At 51.7% G+C, this 21,935-nt stretch overlaps 11 protein-coding genes across 11 annotated transcripts; 7 read left to right on the forward strand and 4 right to left on the reverse strand.

The window, feature by feature from the left end:
• Positions 1 to 573: 573 nt before the first annotated feature.
• Aud_010696 (F1F0 ATP synthase subunit delta) lies at positions 574 to 1,459 on the forward strand (the record flags this gene model as incomplete). Its single annotated transcript, XM_043295529.1, has 6 exons — positions 574 to 705; positions 779 to 801; positions 885 to 1,015; positions 1,125 to 1,213; positions 1,278 to 1,367; positions 1,427 to 1,459. 6 exons carry the CDS (start codon positions 574 to 576, stop codon positions 1,457 to 1,459), a joined length of 498 nt encoding a protein of 165 aa, XP_043151464.1.
• A 328-nt stretch (positions 1,460 to 1,787) lies between these two features.
• Positions 1,788 to 3,239, forward strand: Aud_010697 (uncharacterized protein; the record flags this gene model as incomplete). Its single annotated transcript, XM_043295530.1, has 1 exon — positions 1,788 to 3,239. The coding sequence occupies one exon, from the start codon at positions 1,788 to 1,790 to the stop codon at positions 3,237 to 3,239; it is 1,452 nt and encodes a 483-aa protein (XP_043151465.1).
• Positions 3,240 to 3,613: 374 nt separating this feature from the next.
• Aud_010698 (DUF2417 domain-containing protein) lies at positions 3,614 to 5,269 on the reverse strand (the record flags this gene model as incomplete). The annotated part of the gene is made up of 2 exons (XM_043295531.1): positions 3,614 to 5,041; positions 5,114 to 5,269. The coding sequence occupies 2 exons, from the start codon at positions 5,267 to 5,269 to the stop codon at positions 3,614 to 3,616; spliced, it is 1,584 nt and encodes a 527-aa protein (XP_043151466.1).
• Positions 5,270 to 6,336: 1,067 nt separating this feature from the next.
• Positions 6,337 to 7,053, forward strand: Aud_010699 (uncharacterized protein; the record flags this gene model as incomplete). Its single annotated transcript, XM_043295532.1, has 2 exons — positions 6,337 to 6,549; positions 6,577 to 7,053. 2 exons carry the CDS (start codon positions 6,337 to 6,339, stop codon positions 7,051 to 7,053), a joined length of 690 nt encoding a protein of 229 aa, XP_043151467.1.
• Positions 7,054 to 7,552: 499 nt separating this feature from the next.
• ppe1 (putative ribosomal protein/carboxylic ester hydrolase (Ppe1)) lies at positions 7,553 to 9,110 on the forward strand (the record flags this gene model as incomplete). The annotated part of the gene is made up of 5 exons (XM_043295533.1): positions 7,553 to 7,746; positions 7,862 to 8,346; positions 8,404 to 8,494; positions 8,561 to 8,814; positions 8,878 to 9,110. 5 exons carry the CDS (start codon positions 7,553 to 7,555, stop codon positions 9,108 to 9,110), a joined length of 1,257 nt encoding a protein of 418 aa, XP_043151468.1.
• Positions 9,111 to 9,406: 296 nt separating this feature from the next.
• Positions 9,407 to 12,062, reverse strand: Aud_010701 (putative transcription initiation factor TFIID subunit; the record flags this gene model as incomplete). Its single annotated transcript, XM_043295534.1, has 5 exons — positions 9,407 to 10,460; positions 10,511 to 11,325; positions 11,375 to 11,418; positions 11,476 to 11,614; positions 11,877 to 12,062. The coding sequence occupies 5 exons, from the start codon at positions 12,060 to 12,062 to the stop codon at positions 9,407 to 9,409; spliced, it is 2,238 nt and encodes a 745-aa protein (XP_043151469.1).
• A 320-nt stretch (positions 12,063 to 12,382) lies between these two features.
• Positions 12,383 to 12,998, forward strand: Aud_010702 (mediator of RNA polymerase II transcription subunit 11; the record flags this gene model as incomplete). Its single annotated transcript, XM_043295535.1, has 2 exons — positions 12,383 to 12,466; positions 12,567 to 12,998. The coding sequence occupies 2 exons, from the start codon at positions 12,383 to 12,385 to the stop codon at positions 12,996 to 12,998; spliced, it is 516 nt and encodes a 171-aa protein (XP_043151470.1).
• Positions 12,999 to 13,363: 365 nt separating this feature from the next.
• Positions 13,364 to 14,491, reverse strand: cap2 (F-actin-capping protein subunit beta; the record flags this gene model as incomplete). The annotated part of the gene is made up of 5 exons (XM_043295536.1): positions 13,364 to 13,437; positions 13,497 to 13,544; positions 13,611 to 13,880; positions 13,943 to 14,322; positions 14,463 to 14,491. 5 exons carry the CDS (start codon positions 14,489 to 14,491, stop codon positions 13,364 to 13,366), a joined length of 801 nt encoding a protein of 266 aa, XP_043151471.1.
• Positions 14,492 to 14,772: 281 nt separating this feature from the next.
• On the reverse strand, positions 14,773 to 18,179 carry mph1 (3'-5' DNA helicase; the record flags this gene model as incomplete). Its single annotated transcript, XM_043295537.1, has 2 exons — positions 14,773 to 17,966; positions 18,062 to 18,179. 2 exons carry the CDS (start codon positions 18,177 to 18,179, stop codon positions 14,773 to 14,775), a joined length of 3,312 nt encoding a protein of 1,103 aa, XP_043151472.1.
• Positions 18,180 to 19,632: 1,453 nt separating this feature from the next.
• Positions 19,633 to 20,322, forward strand: Aud_010705 (uncharacterized protein; the record flags this gene model as incomplete). The annotated part of the gene is made up of 3 exons (XM_043295538.1): positions 19,633 to 19,756; positions 19,823 to 20,101; positions 20,171 to 20,322. 3 exons carry the CDS (start codon positions 19,633 to 19,635, stop codon positions 20,320 to 20,322), a joined length of 555 nt encoding a protein of 184 aa, XP_043151473.1.
• An 831-nt stretch (positions 20,323 to 21,153) lies between these two features.
• On the forward strand, positions 21,154 to 21,885 carry Aud_010706 (HD domain-containing protein; the record flags this gene model as incomplete). The annotated part of the gene is made up of 1 exon (XM_043295539.1): positions 21,154 to 21,885. One exon carries the CDS (start codon positions 21,154 to 21,156, stop codon positions 21,883 to 21,885), a length of 732 nt encoding a protein of 243 aa, XP_043151474.1.
• Positions 21,886 to 21,935: the final 50 nt, after the last annotated feature.

Below are 21,935 nucleotides of genomic sequence, written 5' to 3' on the forward strand. Positions count from 1 at the left end.
TCAGCAAGCCCGCGAAAATACATTGTCATAAGCATGGGATATCTGTTACGAAGATCAAGGACACAGGGAGTTGATATCACGTGATTTATATCGTGCTGCTTGAAACCTGCATGTTGAAATGTACTGCGGAGTAAGATTCCGGAATCAATGCATTCGTCAGTAGTGTATATGCTAATGATATTACATCTGAGTATCTGCCAATGGCACTTTATCATGCCATTGCTGTCCGAAATGGATACGAAAGCGTAGCAATCGATGTAGTCGCATGCGCGACGGACTCTTTGTCCTAGTAATAGGCAAAAGATATTGACCTTTCAGAATAGAAGAAACACTTCTTCATCGCCAATCGATCCCTCAGACCTTGTATAAAACAAACGATCTCGGGTTGTTCAATTACGTACTAAGATTGGTGTTGAATACTTGAGCGTTGTCATTTGATGCCTCTGTCCACTTTTATCACGTGATGCGAAGAGCCGCTAGGGAACAACCGGCAGTCGGACTTCGACCTTTGCATCTTTGACCCAGGTTCAAGAGGGATACCATCACCACCTTTTCCCGTCCATCCATTGCAAGATGAGCTCTCTTCGCTTCGCTCGCTCTGCTCTCAGGGCTCGTCCCTCTGCTCTCCGCGTGCCTCTCCAGCGCAGAGGTTACGCTGAGGCTGTGTCGGACAAGATCAAGCTTTCTCTGGCCCTTCCTCACCAGGTACGATCCGAAATAACTGAACGCATCCTTCTCCGCATATAGGCTGGAAACTGACACAGGTATCCTGGAATAGACTATCTTCAAGTCGGCCGGCGTGTACGTGACGAACAACTCCCTTCTGATCGACGACCAACGGTTCTAATCATACTTGAATGCGTACTGACGACCTCCCCCTACAGTGTCCAGGTCAACATCCCCGCCGAGTCCGGAGAAATGGGTGTCCTCGCCAACCACGTTCCCTCCATTGAGCAGCTCAAGCCCGGTCTCGTTGAGATCGTTGAGGAGGGTGGTGCCAACAAGAAGTTCTTCCGTACGTCCGGACAACCTCGCTAAGATTTGCGCTCTGCGATATCGCGGTTACCACGAAGATGTCGCATTGCTTTCCTTTAGCATCGCACTAACAAGTCTGCGTTCTCCAGTCTCTGGTGGCTTCGCCGTCGTTCAGCCTGACTCCGCTCTGAGCATCAACGCCGTGGAGGCATACCCCCTCGAGGACTTCAGCGCCGATGTAAGTTGTGGGAACGAACAAAATGTCTTGATATACTTTTTTGACCGTCATCTTTCAATTACAGGCTGTCAAGTCCCAGATCGCCGAGGTCCAGAAGATTGCCAATGGTAGTGGCAGCGAGCAGGACATTGCTGAGGCTAAGATTGAGCTCGAGGTAGGTCAACCACAAACGCGTTAGCATGAACCTAGACTCAATGACTAACGTTGTCACAGGTTCTGGAGACCCTGCAATCCGTCCTGAAATAGATACCTGATGTACATAACCACTCGCGATTGCAATTCTGAACTTGTAGAATTATAACAATTCTCCGGCAAGGTTTTCAATGTTACTTGCACCTTATCCTACCATGTGCCCTACTCTGTGAACTATGAAGTCCTAACCCTTAGGAGATCGTTGTGTGGGACGGGATCACGCCTGCCCGGAATGGATTCGCATCCTATCTGACTTCCTAATCTGGCCCGCAAACTTGTTATTCTTCAACCTCCCCCTCGATTCCTTATATCTAATTGACAAGCTTCACAGATATCTTTGCCTGCCGTTGCCCATTTTTTCAGATACCTACAATAGTTGAGAATGGACCAAGTAACATCGCAGCGACAGTTCAGCCCTTCACATACATTGCAGTTCGCGCTGGAGGAGCGTCTGCAAGAGAATGCACCGGTCACTCCTTCAAAATCTCCAAACAAGACCAGGCTCACGGAGTCGGAAGACGACATTTGCAGTTTGTTCGACGAGTACCCAACCAGATTAGATCTGTCTCATGTGCTTGAACTCGACGGAGTTCGAAATGACCGAAGCACGAACGCCAAAGCCACGACTCCAACAGTACCCTCCAGTTGGCAGCCTGATACGCACTTCATCTTTGACGAACCTTTGCCCACAAATCCAACTAATAGTCCGGCGTCCGAAAGCGAACAGGCAAAGCACCTTTCGTCTGCGCACCTATACCGCGAACGAAACAGAAAAAGTGTGCTCTCATCACATAAGAGTAACATCGCAATCACCTGGACGGAATGCAGCTCAGAGAACGTCCGAGCCAGCCTCTTGACCAATGAAGATGGGAGTATTTGGAGACCACCAAAGCCACCGAAGCCTCCTTTCCTCACTGATGCTACGGTAGACGGTTGCAATTTTTCTGGCCAAGGCCAACCACGAGCAAGTACAATCTTACCGGGGCGCAAGCACCCTACGCCGTCGCACCACACAAATTTTCCCCAGCCTCGAAGATGGCCTCGGCCACACTCTCGCTTTGTGCAGTATCTCCCTTCGGAAGGGAAAAATGCCTCAACTGCGCAAAGAAAGGAGGCATGGATGGATTTGAGCCCACATAAGCCTCATAATCAGCGGAAGGTCGCCCATCGCGGTGTTGACAATGCCTATCGTGTTCTAATAGGCGATCCGGACAAGCCATTTCCAGCTCCGATACCTACCAGTGATAGATTACCGCTGCTTCGGGCTATACTTTCGCCCGAGTCCCGAATCGCATTCTTGAGGTCACTCAGCACCGACTATGGAGCCTCCTCTAGCAAACCGAAAGAGACCACATTTCTGAAGCATTTAGCCGGTTTGCTGTCGCGTCCCTCGAGATTGATTCCCCACTGGCAGAAGATACGCAGTTCTACTCCGATAACATTGACCCTATACCAGCCTCTGCACAGCCCGCGGTGCTCCTCGCTAGTTCAGGTTTCATACATGGTGCATGTGGAAGCTGTTTTATCCGCCTACCAGAAACGTGCTGCAGATTCCGAACAGGATGTATCTTCTTACCGTACTTCAATCGATGGATATACACGTCTTTTCGAATTTCGTCTCCCTATGCCCACCTTATGCTTCGACATCGTCCGGCCATTCATCGTTGGTATGCGGCATCCGATCTTAGTGACTATTGCATCGATGTTCGTCTGTGCCTTTGCAATCATCTTACGATTTCTTGCCGGTATGGGTCTTTGGAGTCTGTCCAGCCCTCATGAAAAACACCCTTATTTGGAAGAGGAAGATTCGGATTCCGCTGCACTTCAAAATTGATGGCTCATACTTGCATATCAGCGTTCGAGAGCTCCATGGGTGTATACACTCTGAATAGTTTTATGGCCGTATCGTCCCGATCCAAAAGACTGCTCCGTTCTCGCCTATAAATGAACTTGATTATAGTCATGAGTGAGACCGGAATGGTCAGACCGGGCAATTTACCTTATTAATTGCTGTTGTCATTCTAACTTAGGTAGTACCCGCGTGGAATGAGAGATCCCCAAGAGAAGGCACAGAAATCCAAAAAAAGGATGGACCGCATATAGAAGGACAAATATGAGGACATCACAATCGTAAGGCAATTTAGATAAATTACAATCAGATAGACAACTTCAAAATGGAGAAAAGAAATCGTCTCAAAACGTGTATCATCACTCGCCCTTGACCAATTCCTTGAGTCTTTTTTCAAGAACCTGTCGACCTTCCGTGGTCCTCCACACCTCGTGAGGTGCACCCTTGACGATGTCCCAGTCCTTCAAGTTCTTCGTGATCTTGGTCAGATCCTCCTGCGTCTTGGCCCACTTGTCGCTCCTGCGGACCTCGATCCCTGAGCTCACGACGACAAGCGGCGTATCGGGCATCTGGACGTGGCGCGCCGTCTGGACCTCGGAGGCAGTCATCGACTCGGCGACGAGGTTCTCCTGCAACTTGGCCTTGAGGAACTTGCCCGTCTGGTACGCGCTGCGGCCGTAGACGCGGTCTTCGCGCGTGCGGCCCTTGAAGATGGCGCCGAAGATGCGGTCCAGGCCCAGCGGGGAGAGGATCCCGCGGAGCCAGAGCAGGAAGCCACGGCCGGGGTTGCCTACTTTGCCCAGGTAGTCCTCGTGCATGGCGTCGATGAGCATGATGCCCTCCGTTTCGAGGAGGTGGCGGCTGGAGAAGATCCGGCTGTAGATGGAGCCGATGCCGGAGGAGACCAGGACCCAGGGTCCTTCCTCGCCGGCGAGGGCAAGGGCTTCGGAGAGGGCATCGGCTGCCATGCCGGCGGAGTGTGGGGAGGGAGCATTGTCGGACCAGGCATGTCCTGGTCGGTCCCAGTAGCAGTAGCGGTTGATGAGGCCTTGTTTGTAGACGTCGTCGATGAACGGTTGCAGAGAGTCCTCAACTGGGCCTTCGCCGCCTTCGAGGAGGACAGTGGGTGGTTTCTTTCCCTTGCCGTCGGTCGTGCCGTTGATGGGGCCGACGCAGGCGAGGTGGACTTGGTACTTCTCTCCGTTGACGAGGTATTTTTGTCCCGGGGCGGGGAGGGAGGCATCGCGGGCGCGGATGATCAGAGTTGCAGTGAAGAGGATTGAGACTATGGCGAACACGACCATGATGATCGTTTCGACTAGCACGGCAATCCATTCCCGGAGGGACCGGCGGGTTTCCTCTCGTCCGGTAAGGCGCTCCTCTTCCTCCCTCTTGCCCCAGGCAACGGTCCGGTTTTGAAGGACGTTGAAAATGGAAATCAGGGTGGCCCAGACGACCGAGGTGATACCGACCCAGCCCTCTTCTACACGCAGCTGAGGTACGCCGAGGATGATGCACATGTCCACGAAGAGAAAGACGGCCAGCACTATGCCGGATATTGTCATAGCCTTTGACGGGATAGTAAAGAATAGCAGCGCGATGATGAGGTAGCCGATGGTGAGTGAGGTATACGCGAGGCTAAAAAAGCCAGAGCCACGGCTGTGCATCATAGGAGGGCTGACGAAGATGGAGACGAGCAGGAACGTCCACCAGACGAAACTGATGGCGAGACAGAAAGAGGACAAGGCTCTGAGAGCCCTGACACTCCATAGATTGTAGGGGGATACCTGATAGTAAAAGGATGTTAGTGAAACACGAACAGAGGAGGAGGTTTGTTCTCATCAACATGCGCAACTTACTGCAGGATCATCGGGACTCAGATATCCTTGGTTTTCTCTCGGCAGTAGTCGTGTCCGTTCATTTGCTTCTTGATGCTGTCCTCTTGCTCTGTCATCCCCATCAGCGCCTTGCTCCTCTCGCTCCGAGTCACCGTTTCTCCGCCACAGTGAAACCATTGTCCTCTGCGCGGTCTATGTCATAGGCAGGACTTCTGTAATAGAAGACAGTGGAGTCGTTATGACTATTCTGTCAGAGATATCGCGCAAAGAATAAATTAATTATGGCCTTGACTAAGAAGGGATAGGTGGATTATGAACAATAAAAATTAAGCTAGAGAGGCAACGATAGTAAGGTAGATCATGAATCCCTGGAGGAGTTGACGTCATGACGAACGCAGCCAGCGAGCGGCTCATTGTCAAGGCGAGCGTGTAATACCGAACAGGATCTGGCAGTAGATAAGCTCATGTTTGCTACCGGAAACGGAGCTTTGTGTCCAGCTGATCATGGGCGGTCCCAGAGCCACGATAGACACATTCATTGAAGATCCATTGATGCAGCTCCTGCTGATCCCTGAATTGCAGACGCAGTGAGGTCATCGACGATCCATTAGACCACGTGATATTTGATTACTCATCATCATAGAAGTAGTTAACTAACTAAATAACTACCTCTTTATGGATAGACCTGTTGACATGGGAAAGGAGCCACTGTTTCTGGCCAATTATGAGAGAGGTAGAGGTGCTATGTTTTGATCTGATCGGCTAGCCTTTCTATATATATCTCTCTCGCTTCAGGGCAACTGCTGGTACCATCTAGCATGGGCAACTTCAACAGCTGGCCAGGAGACAAGCCTCTTGAAGGCCTCCCATTCCATCTCAAATGTACTTCATCAACCAGTATACAAGATTTTGGACCAGGAGGTGATCATCAGCCCTGGAGACTGTCCCACCCCTCAGTCACGTCCCACCCAGCCATCGACATTCCCACAGCGCCTTTTCCTGCATGATCAGTTTTGGCTGCATTTTGTTTCAGACTTGCCATTATGTCTTTCCAGCTGTATGATGGAGCCATCACAGTCAACACAGACACCAGCCCTCGCGGCCTGGATGAGGCGACGCGGACACTCTACAACCGCGCCATTATCGACCCATCCTCACTGACCGATGCAGGATGAAGAATCGTCCCCCATCGCCCGCCCGCAGAGGAAGAGGATGCCCTCTGCCGAAGCGCCTGTGGACAGAGCATGAGTGCAGTCGTCGCCAAAGCCATTCACAATGGTGGTGCCCTCACGTCCAATGAAGCCCACCTCCTAACGGCTGGGGTCGTCCGCAACCAAGCCGGATGGCTCCTGGCTGAACGGGTTCGACTCAGCGCCGCGGACCGCGATCTCACCCACAGGGCGGTCTCCGCTGCGATGACCGATGAGATGAAGGCCGCGCGGACCAGTGCCCAGGCTGTGCAGCACCGCTAGCACATCGCACAGAACGCGGCAGCCGAGGCCCTGGGCGACGACGACGTCCGCAATATCCGCTATGCGATGCGTGTTCTCTGGCAGGTTCACGTTCTGAATTTCCCCGAGGCGACAGTCTGTGGCCTGGTATTGGTCTACGCGGATGGGCGCGAGTGGGCCGACTTCAAGGCGCAGATCGAAACGGCCATCTACCACGGGTTGCATTACACAGCGCTATCTCCCAGGCGAGGCAAAACGGCGACCATATCGCCATACCTCGGAGCATGGACTTTTGCATCAGGCGGCGCGTCACTCGCGGAATGCAGAGGGAGAGCCGGATGGGATCTGGCCACCTCCGGCTCGATATATGTGGTTATATCTACTCTCTTCTTTGTCAGTAGAAATAGTGGGACAATGGTGTACCAATTGCAGACTTGCCATTTCTACAACAATCAAGATATCTCTATCTTACTGCGTATTGTAACCTATACACCAGCACAAACAGAATAATCTGGTCGTAATTACTCCCCACCATGGATGTACGAGTAGAACTGATCGGAGTAATCCCATGAATGGCCGTAATATCGTACTGAACAAGTTTAAAGCTCCTACATCCGATGACCATCCCGTCTGCGTGAACATGATGGTATTCATCTATAGCAGCGACCGGTGCTTACTCACCCACCAGCTCAGGGCGGCACTGCCCGCCTACTACAACCAGCAACACATTCATTAACATCTGCTTGCAAGTCAATGATGCGTCAATAATAAGACAAAATTGAGTTACAATATAAACCATCATTGTAGACGTCGGTCCTCTTTTTCCTCCTATCCCGCTATATCTAGTCCAGTGTCAAAACACCCTGTTAAGGTTGGGCTTACCCCACGGTACCACAACGCCATCTCCGAATAGATGGTCAAATGAACTCCCCTTCTAATCAACGAATTTGCTCTGACGGCGATATAGAGGCATTTATAATCAGACCATAGCCATAGATATTAACCGCCCATGAGCGATCTTCACAAGGCTTTTGCCAAATCAAAGCTGGCCAAGTTGCCGCCCGAGGCCCCTCCTCTATTCGACTCTTCGTCAATGAACCAGCCCGCCGAAAGCAGTCACGATGAGGACTCGTCTTCAGTCTCATCAGCAGGGACTGTCATTCCCTCGCCGAGCAGGCAGCTGTTTGCCAGAGCCAGCCAGGGGTACGTTAGCACTGTCGTACTGTAGATGCATGTGCATTCCGGATGCATTCACTGCCAACCAACCCCATAGGACTCCCATGAGAAAGTTGTCAGAATTCCAGCTAATGACATCCAGATCCTCCGACTCGTCCTCATTGAGCTGGTCAGACTTCTTCGCCCAAGAGCTCTTTCTAACTCGCGAAACCGACTCCCTCCGCATCATCCACCATGTCTATCTCACGCCACCCACCGACTCAGGCCCGCTCTTTGTCATGCACCATGGAGCCGGTTCATCAGGTCTCTCGTTCGCAACCTGCGCAGAAGAAATCCGCAAGGTCCTCCCCAAAGCCGGGATCCTGTCGTTAGACGCGCGTGACCACGGTCAGACCTCAGTGCAACGGGCTGATGGAGGAGCTGTCGAGCTAGATCTCAGCCTAGAGACCCTGCACCAAGACCTGGTCTACGTGGTCCGCAAGACCCAGGCGGAAATGGGCTGGGGGGAGCTTCCCGACCTGGTTCTTGTGGGGCATAGTCTCGGGGGAGCGGTGATTACTGATGTTGCGAAGAAGGGGGAGCTCGGCAACAAATTACTGGCTTATGCGGTGCTGGATGTTGTCGAGGGTATGTATATGATGCGCCTATCTATTTCATGTGTTGTACTGACAATAAATCACACAGGCTCAGCCATGGATGCCCTCCAAAGCATGGAGAAATATCTCTCCACTCGTCCTTCTAGATTTCCCTCGTTGACATCGGGAATTGAGTGGCAGTATGTCAAATATCTTCCGTCTACATCACCGAAAGAAATGTCGATTAGAAACTAACCAGCCCACAGCACCCGGTCCCGGACAATCCGAAACAGAACCTCAGCCAGAGTCTCCGTCCCATCCCTCCTATACAAAGAAGAAACGCCCTCAGACCCCTCCAAACCATGGGTCTGGCGGACCAACCTCTCCGCCACGAAGCCCTTCTGGGAAGACTGGTTCATCGGCCTCAGTCGGAAATTCTTGGAGGCGCGCGGCGGCAAACTCCTCCTGCTAGCCGGGACAGATAGGCTGGATAAGGAGTTGATGATCGGGCAGATGCAAGGTCTGTTTCAGCCTTTCCCTATTGACCGCGTTTCCTGCTGACTTGTGTGCGTGCAACCCTCAGGAAAATATCAACTCCAGGTCCTCCCCGAAGCGGGCCATTTCGTCCAGGAGGATACGCCGGCGAAGACGGCGCAGATCTTGGTGGACTTTTATAAGCGGAATGATCGGAGCGCGCTGGTGCTTCCGCCAAAGGTGGCTGATATGCAGGCTTCCGCTGCCATGCAGAAGGGTGCAGGGGCTTCGGTTGGTGCTTCGCATGGCGGTGGCAGCGCGGGACATATGCAGAAGCCGTAGAGTAGTAGCGAAAATCTAATGTTGCGCGGCTTCCCGACAAAGAGGGATTGCCGTCGGTTATAGACTTACAAACACGGATTTGATTAAAGCATTATTGGACAGAGGAAAGCCAGGGTCTTTCTTTGTACTATTGCCAATTTAACACCGATGCCTCCCCCCACGACGCCGCCGAATACCAAACCACCAAGCACTATGATAGTCCACTGAGCAATGGGAAATGAAAGGGAAGACAGATCAAAATACAATACGGGTATCTGGCGCCACTTTTGCAACGTAACGAAACTCACAATTTCTCGTCAAGGGAGATAAGCCCCGCCGGCAATGATCAAATTCATGTTGGTGAACTTGACTTTGTAGACTGGGCTCTTCTTCGTTGGGAAGGCGCTGATCTGGTCAGGTGTGACGACGACATCCTTTCCTTTCTTCTTGCCCATTCCCGGAGCGACCGAAGTCGAGGGTTGGGTGGAAGCGGCCGAAGGGTTGCCAGCATCGACCTTGGTGCCTGCTCCGCCTTCGCCGACTACACGACCCTGGGACGGATCTTGGGCTGGGCCGGTGACATCCCACACGCGGACAGTGCCGTCGGCGCCGCCAGAGACCAGGACGGTCGACTCAACGCTCCAACTAAGGGACCAGATGCCTCCTTTCCCGTGACCGCGCATGCGCTTCAACAATCTTCCCGGTGCCAGATCCCACACGAGGATGGATCCTTGATCGTCTGCGGATGCAAGAAGTTTGCCATCTCTGCTGCAGGCCAAGGCTGTGATATTGCCGGTGTGACCAGTGAACATCCGCACAGCGTTACCGGTGGTGACCGCCCACATGCGGACCGTATGGTCGGAGCTGCCAGTGAAGACGTAGGCGGAATTCGGGTGGAAGCAGACGCAGTCCACGTCTTGATCATGGCCGACGAAAATGCGCTGCTGACGAATGTGGTCTGTAACCCAGAGACGAGCAGTCTTATCATGTCCGCCAGAAACAAAGTAGTGACCGAAAGGTCCCCATTGAAGGTCCCAAACAGGCTGATCATGGCCCTTGTAGACGACCATGCACTGCCATAGATCGAGGGACCAGAGTCGGATGGTCTTGTCTGCAGACGAGGAAAGCAGCCAACGGGCGTTGGTCGGCGCTACAGCGCCCTCTGAGCGTGTGGCAGAAGGTGCAAATGCTACTGCATAAACCGGACCAGAGTGGCCAATCAGACGACGCGAGTTCGAGGGAGGCGCATCATCCACGTTGTCGTAGGTCGTTTGGATTTTCTTGCCATCCGTACTCCAAACACGAATATACGACTCCTGCATACCAGCTGCAACGAGCATATTATCGTCGGAGAAATCCAGGCAATTGATTCTGTCACTTCATTAATAAAAATTACAGTCAAAGAAATGGTCATTACCCACCCATCATAAGTGTTGTGGAATGTGAACATGCAAACACTGACTGCAGGACCAACACCTCCCGTCCGGCCCTCGATCCTGAACCGGTCACGATTCTCTTTCACCTTTTGAACTTCCAGAGCCACATCGCGAGCAGTCGAGGGAGGATATGGAATGTCGGCACGACTGGGCGCTTCATCGTCTTCTTCCTTTTTGATCATCTGGTCAAACTCCTGCACGAGACTGTTGTGGCCAGGTGCCGGAGGGTTCTTCATATCTTCGTCTGCTAATTCCCCTCGTACGTCGGTCTCAAGCGTAGATTCCATAGGAAGCTTGCCCAGTCGGAGCCGGGGTAATGTTCCAGCCATGGCCGGATTATCGCCGGTGTAGGCCGATCCGGGATGGTGACCGGGAATGCCTTCGTCTTCAGCGGGAAATGTCTGCCCTGCTCCAGCTTGACCTAGCATAGCAGCGAAGCTGAAACGATCGTCGGACGCACGCTCTTTGGTAATGATTGTGCAGTAACTGCTCAGAATAGCTGACATCACAGAGCCTCCCTCTTTCGACTTGTTTTCGAGAAACTGCATAAGGTTCGAGAATGCTGGGTTGCTGAGTACTAAGCGATACTTGTTGTTCCGATAGAGTTTGGCCGTAGAGTTATCCTGAACATGCTCAGGAAGGCTGATGGGCTCCAGTTTACGGACATCGTCTGTGTGCTCCGGGAGGAACAAATTCTTGTTTATATCAAAGAACTGTTTGGCCTCTTGTGGATAAAAGGATGTCACCATGTTGAGAAAGGAGTAGACAAAGAGCGGCCATAGAACGCGCCTAAGTTCCGGCTGTTCGACAATAAGCATTGCCCATGTTAATGAAGAGAAAATGGCTTACCTTGTACAGATCTAGATTGTCTTCTACCCAGCCTTTCAGTATGTCTAGATGCATGCCACATTAGTATATGAAAATGATATGTTGAGAAGGGATCTCCTTACCGAACCCCATTCTATACTTGGGACGTGCATCCTCGCCAAGAGGAGGCAAAGGACGGCCATCGATTTCTTGGTTAGCCGATTCCATGCGCAGCATGGCTTCAGTACGGCTGTATCCTTTCTTGGCCAGGTAATCAATGACCTAGATAACATTAGCAACACAGTAAAAAAAGGTCTGCACGTGATGCAAAAGCGAGCTAAGAAATGAACACAGAATCATGATAGACTTCGTCCTCAAATTACATGAAAAGCTGCAGCCATGGGTCTCAAGACGAACACCAAGAGTCTCGTTCAAACGAAACACAGCCAAAACAAGCCGCTTATCAACGACGAAAATCCCCACACATGCAAGGTACTCTACGCGAAACCCACGAAACTCATGCACAAATGTCTTCAATACTTACTATTTGATTCAGATTCTGCTGCGACATCGCACCACTCGGCGGCGGCGGTGGTGGGCCCGGAGTCGGTGCTCCAACTGGAGTGGTATTTCCCATGGGCTGCTGGGGAGGCATAGACATACCACCACCACCGGGGCCGATGCTTGCACTTCGAGGTGCAGGGCTCGGAGCCCCGCCTGGCGCAGACATGGCGCGACGCTAGATGTCCAGATACTGACGGTCGCGTCTTTTGGCTTCGCTGCGTTCTGACGAAAAGCGAAGACAAGATGCGAAAGTGACTTGATTTTGGATGGTTCTGTAAATCGGGAGGCTTGCGAAGTCACGTTTCTGATATTGAGCTAGGACTGTCTGGGGTTAGCGCTATGGGCTAGCTTAGATAATCGGATTTGTCGCTGGTTGGCATCACAACACGTGATAAGACATAGCTCAGGCTACTCTTACTTTGACCTTATCTTCAATTGGGTTGAACTGGAACAAATTTCCTGGTGAAATCCCTCAAATGTCAAAAGATGGCCGAGGAGAGGAGCTCTGCACAACCGGTTCAAGTATTTACTTCAGCTGACCGGATCCGCCAGTTGAACGAGGTGGACAAGGTAAGGAGGTAGCTCTGCGCGAGTCTCAAGAGAGACACAAACGAACCTTACGCGGCCGTCACAGAACGTCAATTAGCTACCAGACACTGATCGCTCGCAGGATGTTGCAAAACTAATTCACTCCGCCGGTCTCGCTGTCCAAGCCCTCACGAACGCCAGGACGTCCGACTCTCCGGATGACACTTCTCTCGAGTCGCATAAAGCGCGGTTTAAAGAGGCTACGTCGCAGTACTTCGCTCTGCTTTCCTCCATAGATGTCAGATTACGTCGCCAGGTATACGCCCTGGAGGAAGCTGCTATCTTAGCGCCAGAGTCGGCCTCGAGGACGGGTGATCTACCTGGCGCTGGCGGAGGGGCAACGGGTGTTTCGAACCCGTTGGATGTCAGCTGGCTGAATAGCAGGAAGGACACTGTAGGGAAAGATAAGGAAGCTGAGCTATGGGCTGCAGCGAGGCAGTTCGTCGAGCAACTTGGCGATTCCTCAGCTGCGAGCGTGAAGGTAGAAGGTGGACACAAGATGGAGGTCGATTGAGAGGCCCAAACATTTCGAGGCGCCGACTGCTCAGCCTAACTCAACGTGCTGACGTTTTTGGTCTTACAAGTCAAACTACGTCTTATTGGGGCCAATGAGTAGTGCTATATGATACCCACACATTCAATTGAAGCAGTTAACAGACCCGGCGTGCTTAAATGGAAGAGTTTATTCGTCGGGGCTGAAAAAGAAACGATACCTATTTACTTTCGTCTTTGCCAGCGATTATCGGTCTTGACACGTATGGCAGAAGCTGTGACGATGATGCGAAATGAGGAGTAAGAACAAGGCATGCTCATGGTAACACAACAAGCAAGCACAGACGCTAGTTCGCAGAACTTAGAGAGCAATGGCTGGCTGATGTACTACCGCTGCATAGACCTAATCATCTCCAGATGCGCAGCCTTCTCTTTATTGGTTTCCGAAAGCGGTGCAAGGCCTGTATTTCCTATCAGTATCCATTCCCTTAGCTCCACCATGACAAGAGAAGCGGCTTACTTCGAAGTTCACCCACCACATCCTTGGCCTTGCCAAAGTAGACCTCCTCTGCCATTGCAAGTCAGATTAGCATGTGACGTGTCAAGACAGAACAGCTACAGAAGTGACACATACGCAATAAGTTCCGCATCTTCAACTCCATATCCTCAACGAGCCTACCCACATTGGCGACATGGCTCGCATCCGACTCCACAGGGAGATCAACCTCCATCTGACGGGTCATATTGCCGCTGAGATCCATCTCGCCGAGGGCCTCATTCGCGTTCGCCAAGTGCAGAATCACCGTGCTCGTGAGCTTGTAATGAGACATGCGCGCCCTATCAGTCGCCTCGAAGACATGAATGCTGTCCCACTCTCCCGAGCTCTTCGCTCCGGGCGTAACACCTGTCCGCAATACCCATTAGCAAAGCCCACAACTCACCAGTCAGCACATAGCAAAAGCCCACCTTTCTTCAGAAGGATAACGCCCGCAAACCCATCGTCTAAATCCCAGAAGTAAACGCTGCCCACGCCTCCCTCATAGTACAGCTCCCGATAAACATCAAAGGCCTCGTTAGCCGCAACCTCGAGCTTCCTCACCCGCTCGCTGGGGACCGTGCCGTCCTCCAGCGGCGGATCGAACTCATTGCTCCAAGGCGAGCGGTAGCTGTCTCCGTCCCGGTTGTAATCGCAGAGCAGGTAATCCCGGTTCGTCTTCGGGCAGCGGCGGATCTCTAGAGGCTGGTCGACGGAGGAGAGGAGGTCTTCGGTCAGGTCCGGGACGATCGATGTGATGGCCTGCAGGTTCTGTTTCGTGTCGCGGGGGTTGAGGCGCCGAAGAAGATCGCTAGAGAGTGGGTTTTATGGTCAGCTTGAGCTGTTGTTGTCTCCGAGCGGGGTTACACTCCGCCAGCTGGGTTCTCGTTCTGAGGGCCCAAGATACGGAATATGAGGTATATAGTCGGTTGCCGAGAATTGAACACTTACAGCGCACTGTCAAATTGGATGTCCGCCATGGCTGTGAGGCTTGGGAAGAGTGTTGTATTTGTGTAGCTCTACGTGAAACCGGACCTCTTGACTTGGTTGACCCAGGTGCGTGCGTGGAGAAAGTGGGGGTGGCATTTAGGCTACCCCCTGAGCTTGAACGCCTCCGTGAACATACTATGGCCGACCCTTAGGTCAAAAAAAGAGATCCGAAACTCATCTATTGCTATCTAATTTTGGGTATCTAGAGACGATGATAATTTTCCAAAAGTCAAGATCAAGTATCCAATAGTGTCCACGCTGACCCAAAATGTCAATCCTCACTGTCATCATCGAGAACAAATCTATTCCGCTTGCGAGAAGCATGACGCTCTGCGCTGCGATTGAGAAGTGTCTCCACATCAGGGAATTCAAGATCTGATTCAAAACCATCTTGGCTTCTTTGTGATGAATAGGAGGGTCTTTCGGTATGAGGTTCCAGAAAAGACGACATCAACTTTTCAGGAGACAGCAGCTCGGGAGTGCAATCGTCGACATTGCCGCCTTCCCGCACATGTACACTGTTTGGCCTTGAATTGGCCGACTGCTTTTTCAACAAGTGAAGCTTGTTCCCAGGCGGGCGACTGTTCTGCGCTGGAGGAACCGATTCGCGAGAGAGGACCGAGTCCTCAATCTTCTTGTTTGACTCCAGAGCCAACACTCTCTTATATCGGCTTTCACAATCAGCACTCATCTTACTCATTTTTTGGAGAGTGCTAATCATGCGGCAGGTCAAGGAACCATGTCTAACAGCTTTTGTCGGTCTGGGAAGGGATTGCAGACGAGGATAGGCGTCAACACGTGGGTTCCGGATGAACTCTGGGCTAGTGCCACCTATATGACAATAGCGTCGCTCAAGATCCTGTTGCTGCCCAGGCGTAAGGAGAACATCTTCCAGGGCAGGAATCTCCACAGGCTCTGGAGTTGGTTTGCGAACGGCTCTCTTAGTTTCTGCTTTCTTCGTCACTTTCCCCGTGAGACTGGACGCCTTTGCAAAGCCAGTCTCGACGTCATCTGGCATATGGAACTTTTTCGGCGGCCTTTTTGGGGGCCGTGCTCTCCTTCTGGGCTCTGGTAAATCAGCCTGCGTGTTCTCCACCGGAATATCGATTTGCCTTTTGTCAGCCACAGGCCGAACTCCTGGGGGCAAGATGCGAGGGGATGTGTCGTCATGAAAGGCGAAACGAGTGCCGCTGGCTATCATCTGCTGCATTTTCTCATAATTGTCTTTGGCCTTAATATAAGACTCCTCTTCTTTGCCCTGCATCAGAAGCAACACAATATTACCAGCTCTCTTACGACCAGTACGTCCCATGCGCTGAAGCATGCGGATGGGTGACGCCGAAGAGTCGTAGCAAACAATAAGATCGACCTCGCCAATATCAAGGCCTTCTTCACCAATTGAGGTCGCCACGATAGTGTTATATGTGCCTTTCTTGAACTTTTGCACAATGCTCAACTGTGTCTTTTGGTCCATTCCCTCGGATCCTTTCGCACTGCTCTGCCCTACAAACACGTGGGGTCGAATCAGAGGCTCGTACCGCTTCAGAACTCGGACAACCTCCTCGGCGCTGTCTCGAAAATGTACAAATATCATAATTCGTGTTGCTGACTGACTCTGGTCTCCATGGGCTGCCGTTCCTTCCCCGCGATCCATGAAGTGATTGAGTACGACCTGTTTGAGGTATTCCAATTTCGGATGGCCGATGAATTCTGGGTTCTTAGTCCAAGGCCGGAGATGGTTCATGAGTTTCTTGAAGCTTTCATCCTGCACAATCTGGCGTTGATACTTGCCCCCTTTTTGGCCGTCAGTGTTAGACTGAAAGTGCAAAAGGTGCCGATAGAACGGCGTGATACCGTGATACTTTAGGAGATCAATAGCATGGGCCAGACTCGCGAGGACGGTGAAAATCGCGTTGACCTTGCCCTTCAGCCCAAGGTTCGCATTCCTCCCTGCATCCGAACCCATCCATTGCTGACGGGCCTTGGTGAGACCGAACGCGGTGAGAGCCATCGGATCCCTTCCCCAGTAGGCGTTAAGGTTACGAAGTTGGTCGACAAGCGGCTGCAGAGTCCTTGTGAAAAGCTCCATGCACAGCACCATTTCATCGGAATTCTGGAACGTTTGCACCTCAGTGTCCCGAGCATGTACATACTCCCGAATGTCGAGAGACTGCTCGGTGCGAATCTCCACTTTGGCAATACCCAGGCCATCAATGACGGCTTGCACTGATTCCACTGTAGAACCTGGAGTTGCAGTGAGGGCGAGGACCCGGAAGCTCTTGTTATACCGCTTGAGGAACTTGACCACTTCCACGTATGCATAGCCCCCAGTGGCACGATGAGCCTCGTCAACAACGAGCAGGACGACACGTTTGGGGTCGGCTATTCCTGACTTGAGATCATTGACGAGGGTTTGAGGGGTCATGAAGAAAACACGTTTGGTTTTCCATTCCTCCGCGCGAATGCCTGGCGCGGCTTCACCTGTCAGCATTGTCGTCTGTGATCGCGGGATGCCGACCACCTGGAAGCAAGCAGAGATCTGCTGAGCTACCAGGGGCTTCGTCGGTGCTACGAAGATGATTTGAGCACTCTTTGTCCATCGATACCAATTGAGCATAATGGTCGCTGCGATGAACGTCTTTCCCAGACCAGTAGGAAGGGCAACCAGCAGATTATGGAAAAGACCTCGCTGTGCGATATTAAATTGGTAGTCTCTCGTCTTCCCCAAATTGGTGGGGTAGACCCACGTGTCCATAGCCTCTTGATTAAGTTTGTGATGAGTAGGAGGTTCATTTTTCTCCGGTGGCAAGAAGATTTGCTCCCCTCTCTGCGGGGGGATGTCCGAGTTTCGCGCAGCCATGTCGAATAACGTGGATTGCCGTAGGCCCAACGGGCGATTGGTGCTGAATTGGGACTGAAGGGGTGGCCTACGTGCTGCTTGAGATGTCGTCCTGGGAGGCGACAAGGATAGGTCCGAATCGAAGGCATCATCTGGTATATCATCGAGATCGAATGGCACATCTGCTGCAGGCTCTTTCAGTGCTGCGGAAGGCGCGACAGCAGTCTGTGCTGCCGAAGACCGGGGTGCCGTAGAGTGGATATTTCCCCCGTTCTCTTCCTCGAATGAGCGCAGTGATGCTGCAATAGCAGCCTCCATTTCGTTATCTTCGTCATAATAGTGATCCGGTTGATGACTCGAATCAACTGTGGTTGTTGTAGGCTCGGGCGCAAGAGGTTCGGGGCCAGGCTTCTTCCATCGAGGGCCACGAATCATCTCCGGGGGCGAAGGCGGCTGCGTCAATTGTGTGACGAATATATTCTCCTGGAAGTTGTTGCGCTTTGGTACAAATACCTTGTACTTGGATGTCCTCTCGACATCCTCAAATTGAACGCCGTTGACAGACCTTCGGTCGGGGGATTGGAATTCGTCCTCCCCATCGCCTCGATCTATGGAAATATCGGATTCTAAGTCAAACAGATATCAGATCCAGATCGTAAGCAAATTGTAGGTCGCGGTAGCTTGCCTGCATCATCAAAAACGCCAGCGTCTAAGCGCCGGCGCTTTGCTGGACGGTTGTTCGTCTGGGCTGATTCAGCTGCATCGGGTGTCCCAGGGACGATAACGTCGTCAATCTCATCGTCAAAATAATCATCAGAGTCGTTACCAGAATCGGACATGTCGCGACTCGCTTGACCTTAACCAAATAGCTCCTCGTCGATTCTCAGGCTATTGTTTGGTGACGAAGCGACTACGCGACGCGGTGTCGCGACATCACGTGAGGATAATTGCCAGTACACTTGGGTGGTTTGGTTTGTCCTGTTTACACTTTCCCTCATCGTACTAGTCTACAGCGCACGTCCTTCGCTTCAGGGCTGTTAGCGTGGTGGAGGGAGGAGTCATGGAAACCAATTTAGCAGCTCCACTTAAGGCTTTCGTTGATGTTTGACGAGGAAGATTCGAGATACCTTATCCAAGGCAACAGTCGCCCTATTCATACCAAGTTTTATGGACCTCAATTGTCAGTGTGGAAACCGAGGGTACTGAGGGAGCAGTGTCCAGGATCAACAAAGACAGACCCCTTATTTGCCTCACAATTTCCATTCCGGTCAGAGATCACAGGCACAGAAGTCAAAATTGAAACCTGGTCCGAGTCAAATGACTCGGGGCTAGAGGCAGACGGGGCCACACTAAAGGAATCTGGTTATTTTAGGCACTCTTTTTCTTGATTCGACCCCAGATTCCACATCCACAATCTCGTCATGTCTTTGATCTTCTGTTTTGCTAATAATAATCAGCAAGGGTGGGTTTTCACTTTTTCGGCTGAAGTTGATGACATAACGGGTGATCGAGGGATTCGCAAAACGATGGTTACACTGTGTGAGCATCTCATTTATTATTTAGTCGAGTATCATTATTATGGCTATCACCAGGCAACTTTGGTCTACTCAGTGTCACCATATCAGCCAAACAAGGTGGCTTGCTTCAAAAATAGCAGTTGGCGACGATGATCAGATCCTCCTTGGATCATTATAATTATGGGTTTACTGTTGTACTCTGTATCTGGTAAAGACAAGCCATTGGCCGATGCTACTGGAAGACTCCAGACTAAAAGACGACAACCTGATTTTCTCCAATTCTTCAACAGCTTTGTCCAACCACAATCGTCCACAGAGCTAAGCTAGCTGAGGAAATACTGCATAAAGCCTTAGTGACGCTGTCAGTGGATGGTTAAAGCACTCGGGATAGTCCTAAAACTCGGGGGAAAAAAAAAGAAAATAGTAACTTACAGACAGGAAACACTGAAACCCTACTAATGAGAAGGCGTAACGACAAGAAACCTGGGCGGATCACCAAGTGACAAGACTTGGAATTAGACTAGTCAGTCCAATATCCACAGGTCACAGAGAACCCTTCCCAGCAAGGTTTCATGGCCTGAGGGTATCACTTACTGTTATTGGTCTTACTTTATTACTCCTCTTTTCCCCCAACTTCTGTTTTCCCTCTTCTTCTTCCTCCTCCTCATCAACAAACACCAGTCTCTCGTTTGTACCATCAGTCTTCTTTTTCTTCTTCTTGCACTGAGATCTCAAGTCTGTCGCTTCTGAATCTCTACAGTCAGTCTAAGTCAAAATGAAGTTCAACAACATCATCGCCGTCTCCTCGCTCTTGGTCCTGGCTACTGCCCAGTCCACCACTAGTAGCGCGGCCTCCACCACCACCAGCCAGTCGCCCGAGGTCTCCTGCGCCGCCAAATGTGTGTATTTATAGCTTTTTCTTGAATTATCTCATCACATAAAGCTAACGTCACAATTGCATTCAGGCGCTGCTACTGATATTTGCTGCGTTGCTGGATGCTTCAAGGTCCCTTGCCCTAGCGACCAGCAGGCTAACGACACCGTCAGCTGTGTTGCTGCGTGCCCTCAGGGCTCTGGTACTCCTAGCGACACCGACAAGTATGCCGCGTGCCAGAGCAGCTGCTACAGCAGCCACTTCTTCCCCGCGACCATGACCAATGCTGGTTCCACCGGCACTGGTGCCAGCGCCAACACCGCGACCACCACCGGCACTGGTTCCAGCAGCTCTCAGACTGGCTCTTCTGGTAAGTTGCTTTGGTTCTATTCGGTCTGAAATGGCCCAAGGAAGTCAAAGCTAATTGGACAATCTACAGGCTCCCACGCCTCGGCCTCTGGATCCGGCACTGCTACCAGCAGCGGCGCTAGCTCCAGCTCGACTCACAACGCTGCTGCTGTTAACCAGCTGCAGCTCGGTGTCTCTGCCGCCGGTCTCCTTGGCTTCGTTCTTGCTGCCTGGGCTCTGTAAACGATGACCTGTTCTTTACAGACGCGGCTCATGGCTACGACTGGGTCCCAGATGGTAACGAATATCGAGACGGGAGTTAATAGGGTTACGGGACATGGGTCGATTGATTTTATTCCTCTTCATTCTCACTGAAGTACTAATAAGGATGCCACCTAATACTGTGCCATAATTGCCTTTCATGTGTAGTACTTTCAAAATATTTGAGATACCAATGCGAAATGCTTAATCATGAGTCTGGCTCACGGGCTGTCTACTTCGAATCTCAGTATGAACGTTGACATTCACACGTGCACGGTTCCTAGAAAACCAAGGCAATTGTCAGGGACGTTCTATTCAGCGCGGTCTGTCCAAGCGACCCATCATTCCGTGGGCCACCATCTCATCTAGACACTATATGCTCCAAAATGTCTTTTGCGGAATATTGTCATAATCACTTTGCCGCTCAAAAACCATTCGAGATGTCTCTTGCCCTTCACCCTGATTTGCCAAATCCCGTCCCTTGGAATCGAGGCTCTAAATCTTAACAGTATGTGAGTTTCAGAGTACATGCCTGCAATGTAATCAAGTACATATCAGTGGTGAATAACGAGTGATCTAGTCCGTAGACCGTGGAGATCTGTAGGAAGATCCACACCTAACCGATAAGGCTGATAAGGCGCGTGTCACATCCCCGCTTAAACGCGTCAATCACATCACATATACAAAACGGACAACTGCATCTTCTCAACTATTCACAGCCTGACGCCGCCTCAATCACATAATTTCCAGCAGAGAAAACTATATCTTCCTCTCCTACACTACACCCAGCACACAAAAGTGGGAAACGAAAAAATGGCGCCCCAAAAAGATTTCCACCACCTCTACACCTCGATGGCCGACTTCGTCACCTCCTGCATGTCCGCCCACGATCCCTCCCACAACCCCGCCCACGTCCACCGCGTCGTCACACTGGCCCGCACAATCCTCGAGAAGGAACAGCTCGCACACCCCGAAATCACCTACGACGCTGACCTCGTCAAACTCGCCGCCTTGCTCCACGATATTGGGGACAGGAAGTATTTGACGCAGGTTGCTGCGGCGACATCTGCGGCGGGGGAGCGGCACCAGCAGCAGGCGGCGGTTGATCCGGGCAGGATGGTGGAGCAGGCGCTGCTGGCGCATGGGGCGGACGCGGCGCTCGCGGCGAGGGTGCAGACCATCGTGACGCATGTGTCGTACTCGAAGGAGGTTAAAGATCCTGCGGCGGTGCGGAGATTGATCGACGAGGAGGGGTATGTGGAGTTGGCGGTGGTGCAGGATGCGGACCGGTTAGATGCGCTGGGAGCGGTGGGGATCGGGCGGTGTTTTACGTTTCTGGGGGCGCAGGGGAAGAAGTATCTTGGTCCTGGGGAGCCGTGGGATATGAATAATGCTATAGCTCACTTTCAGGACAAGCTGGTGCGGTTGGAGGGGATGATGAAGACGCAGACGGGGAGGGAAATGGCTCGCGTGCGGACACAGCGGTTGGTCGAGTTCCGCAAGTGGTGGGAAGAGGAGATGGAGGAGGCAACCCATATTCCTTGAGAATGGACATTGCAAGTTAGACGATGGTCGCAGCTTGCCTATATACATAT

This window comes from Aspergillus udagawae, assembly GCF_001078395.1.
Source record: "Aspergillus udagawae IFM 46973 DNA, scaffold_9, whole genome shotgun sequence".
Lineage (NCBI taxonomy): Eukaryota > Fungi > Ascomycota > Eurotiomycetes > Eurotiales > Aspergillaceae > Aspergillus > Aspergillus udagawae.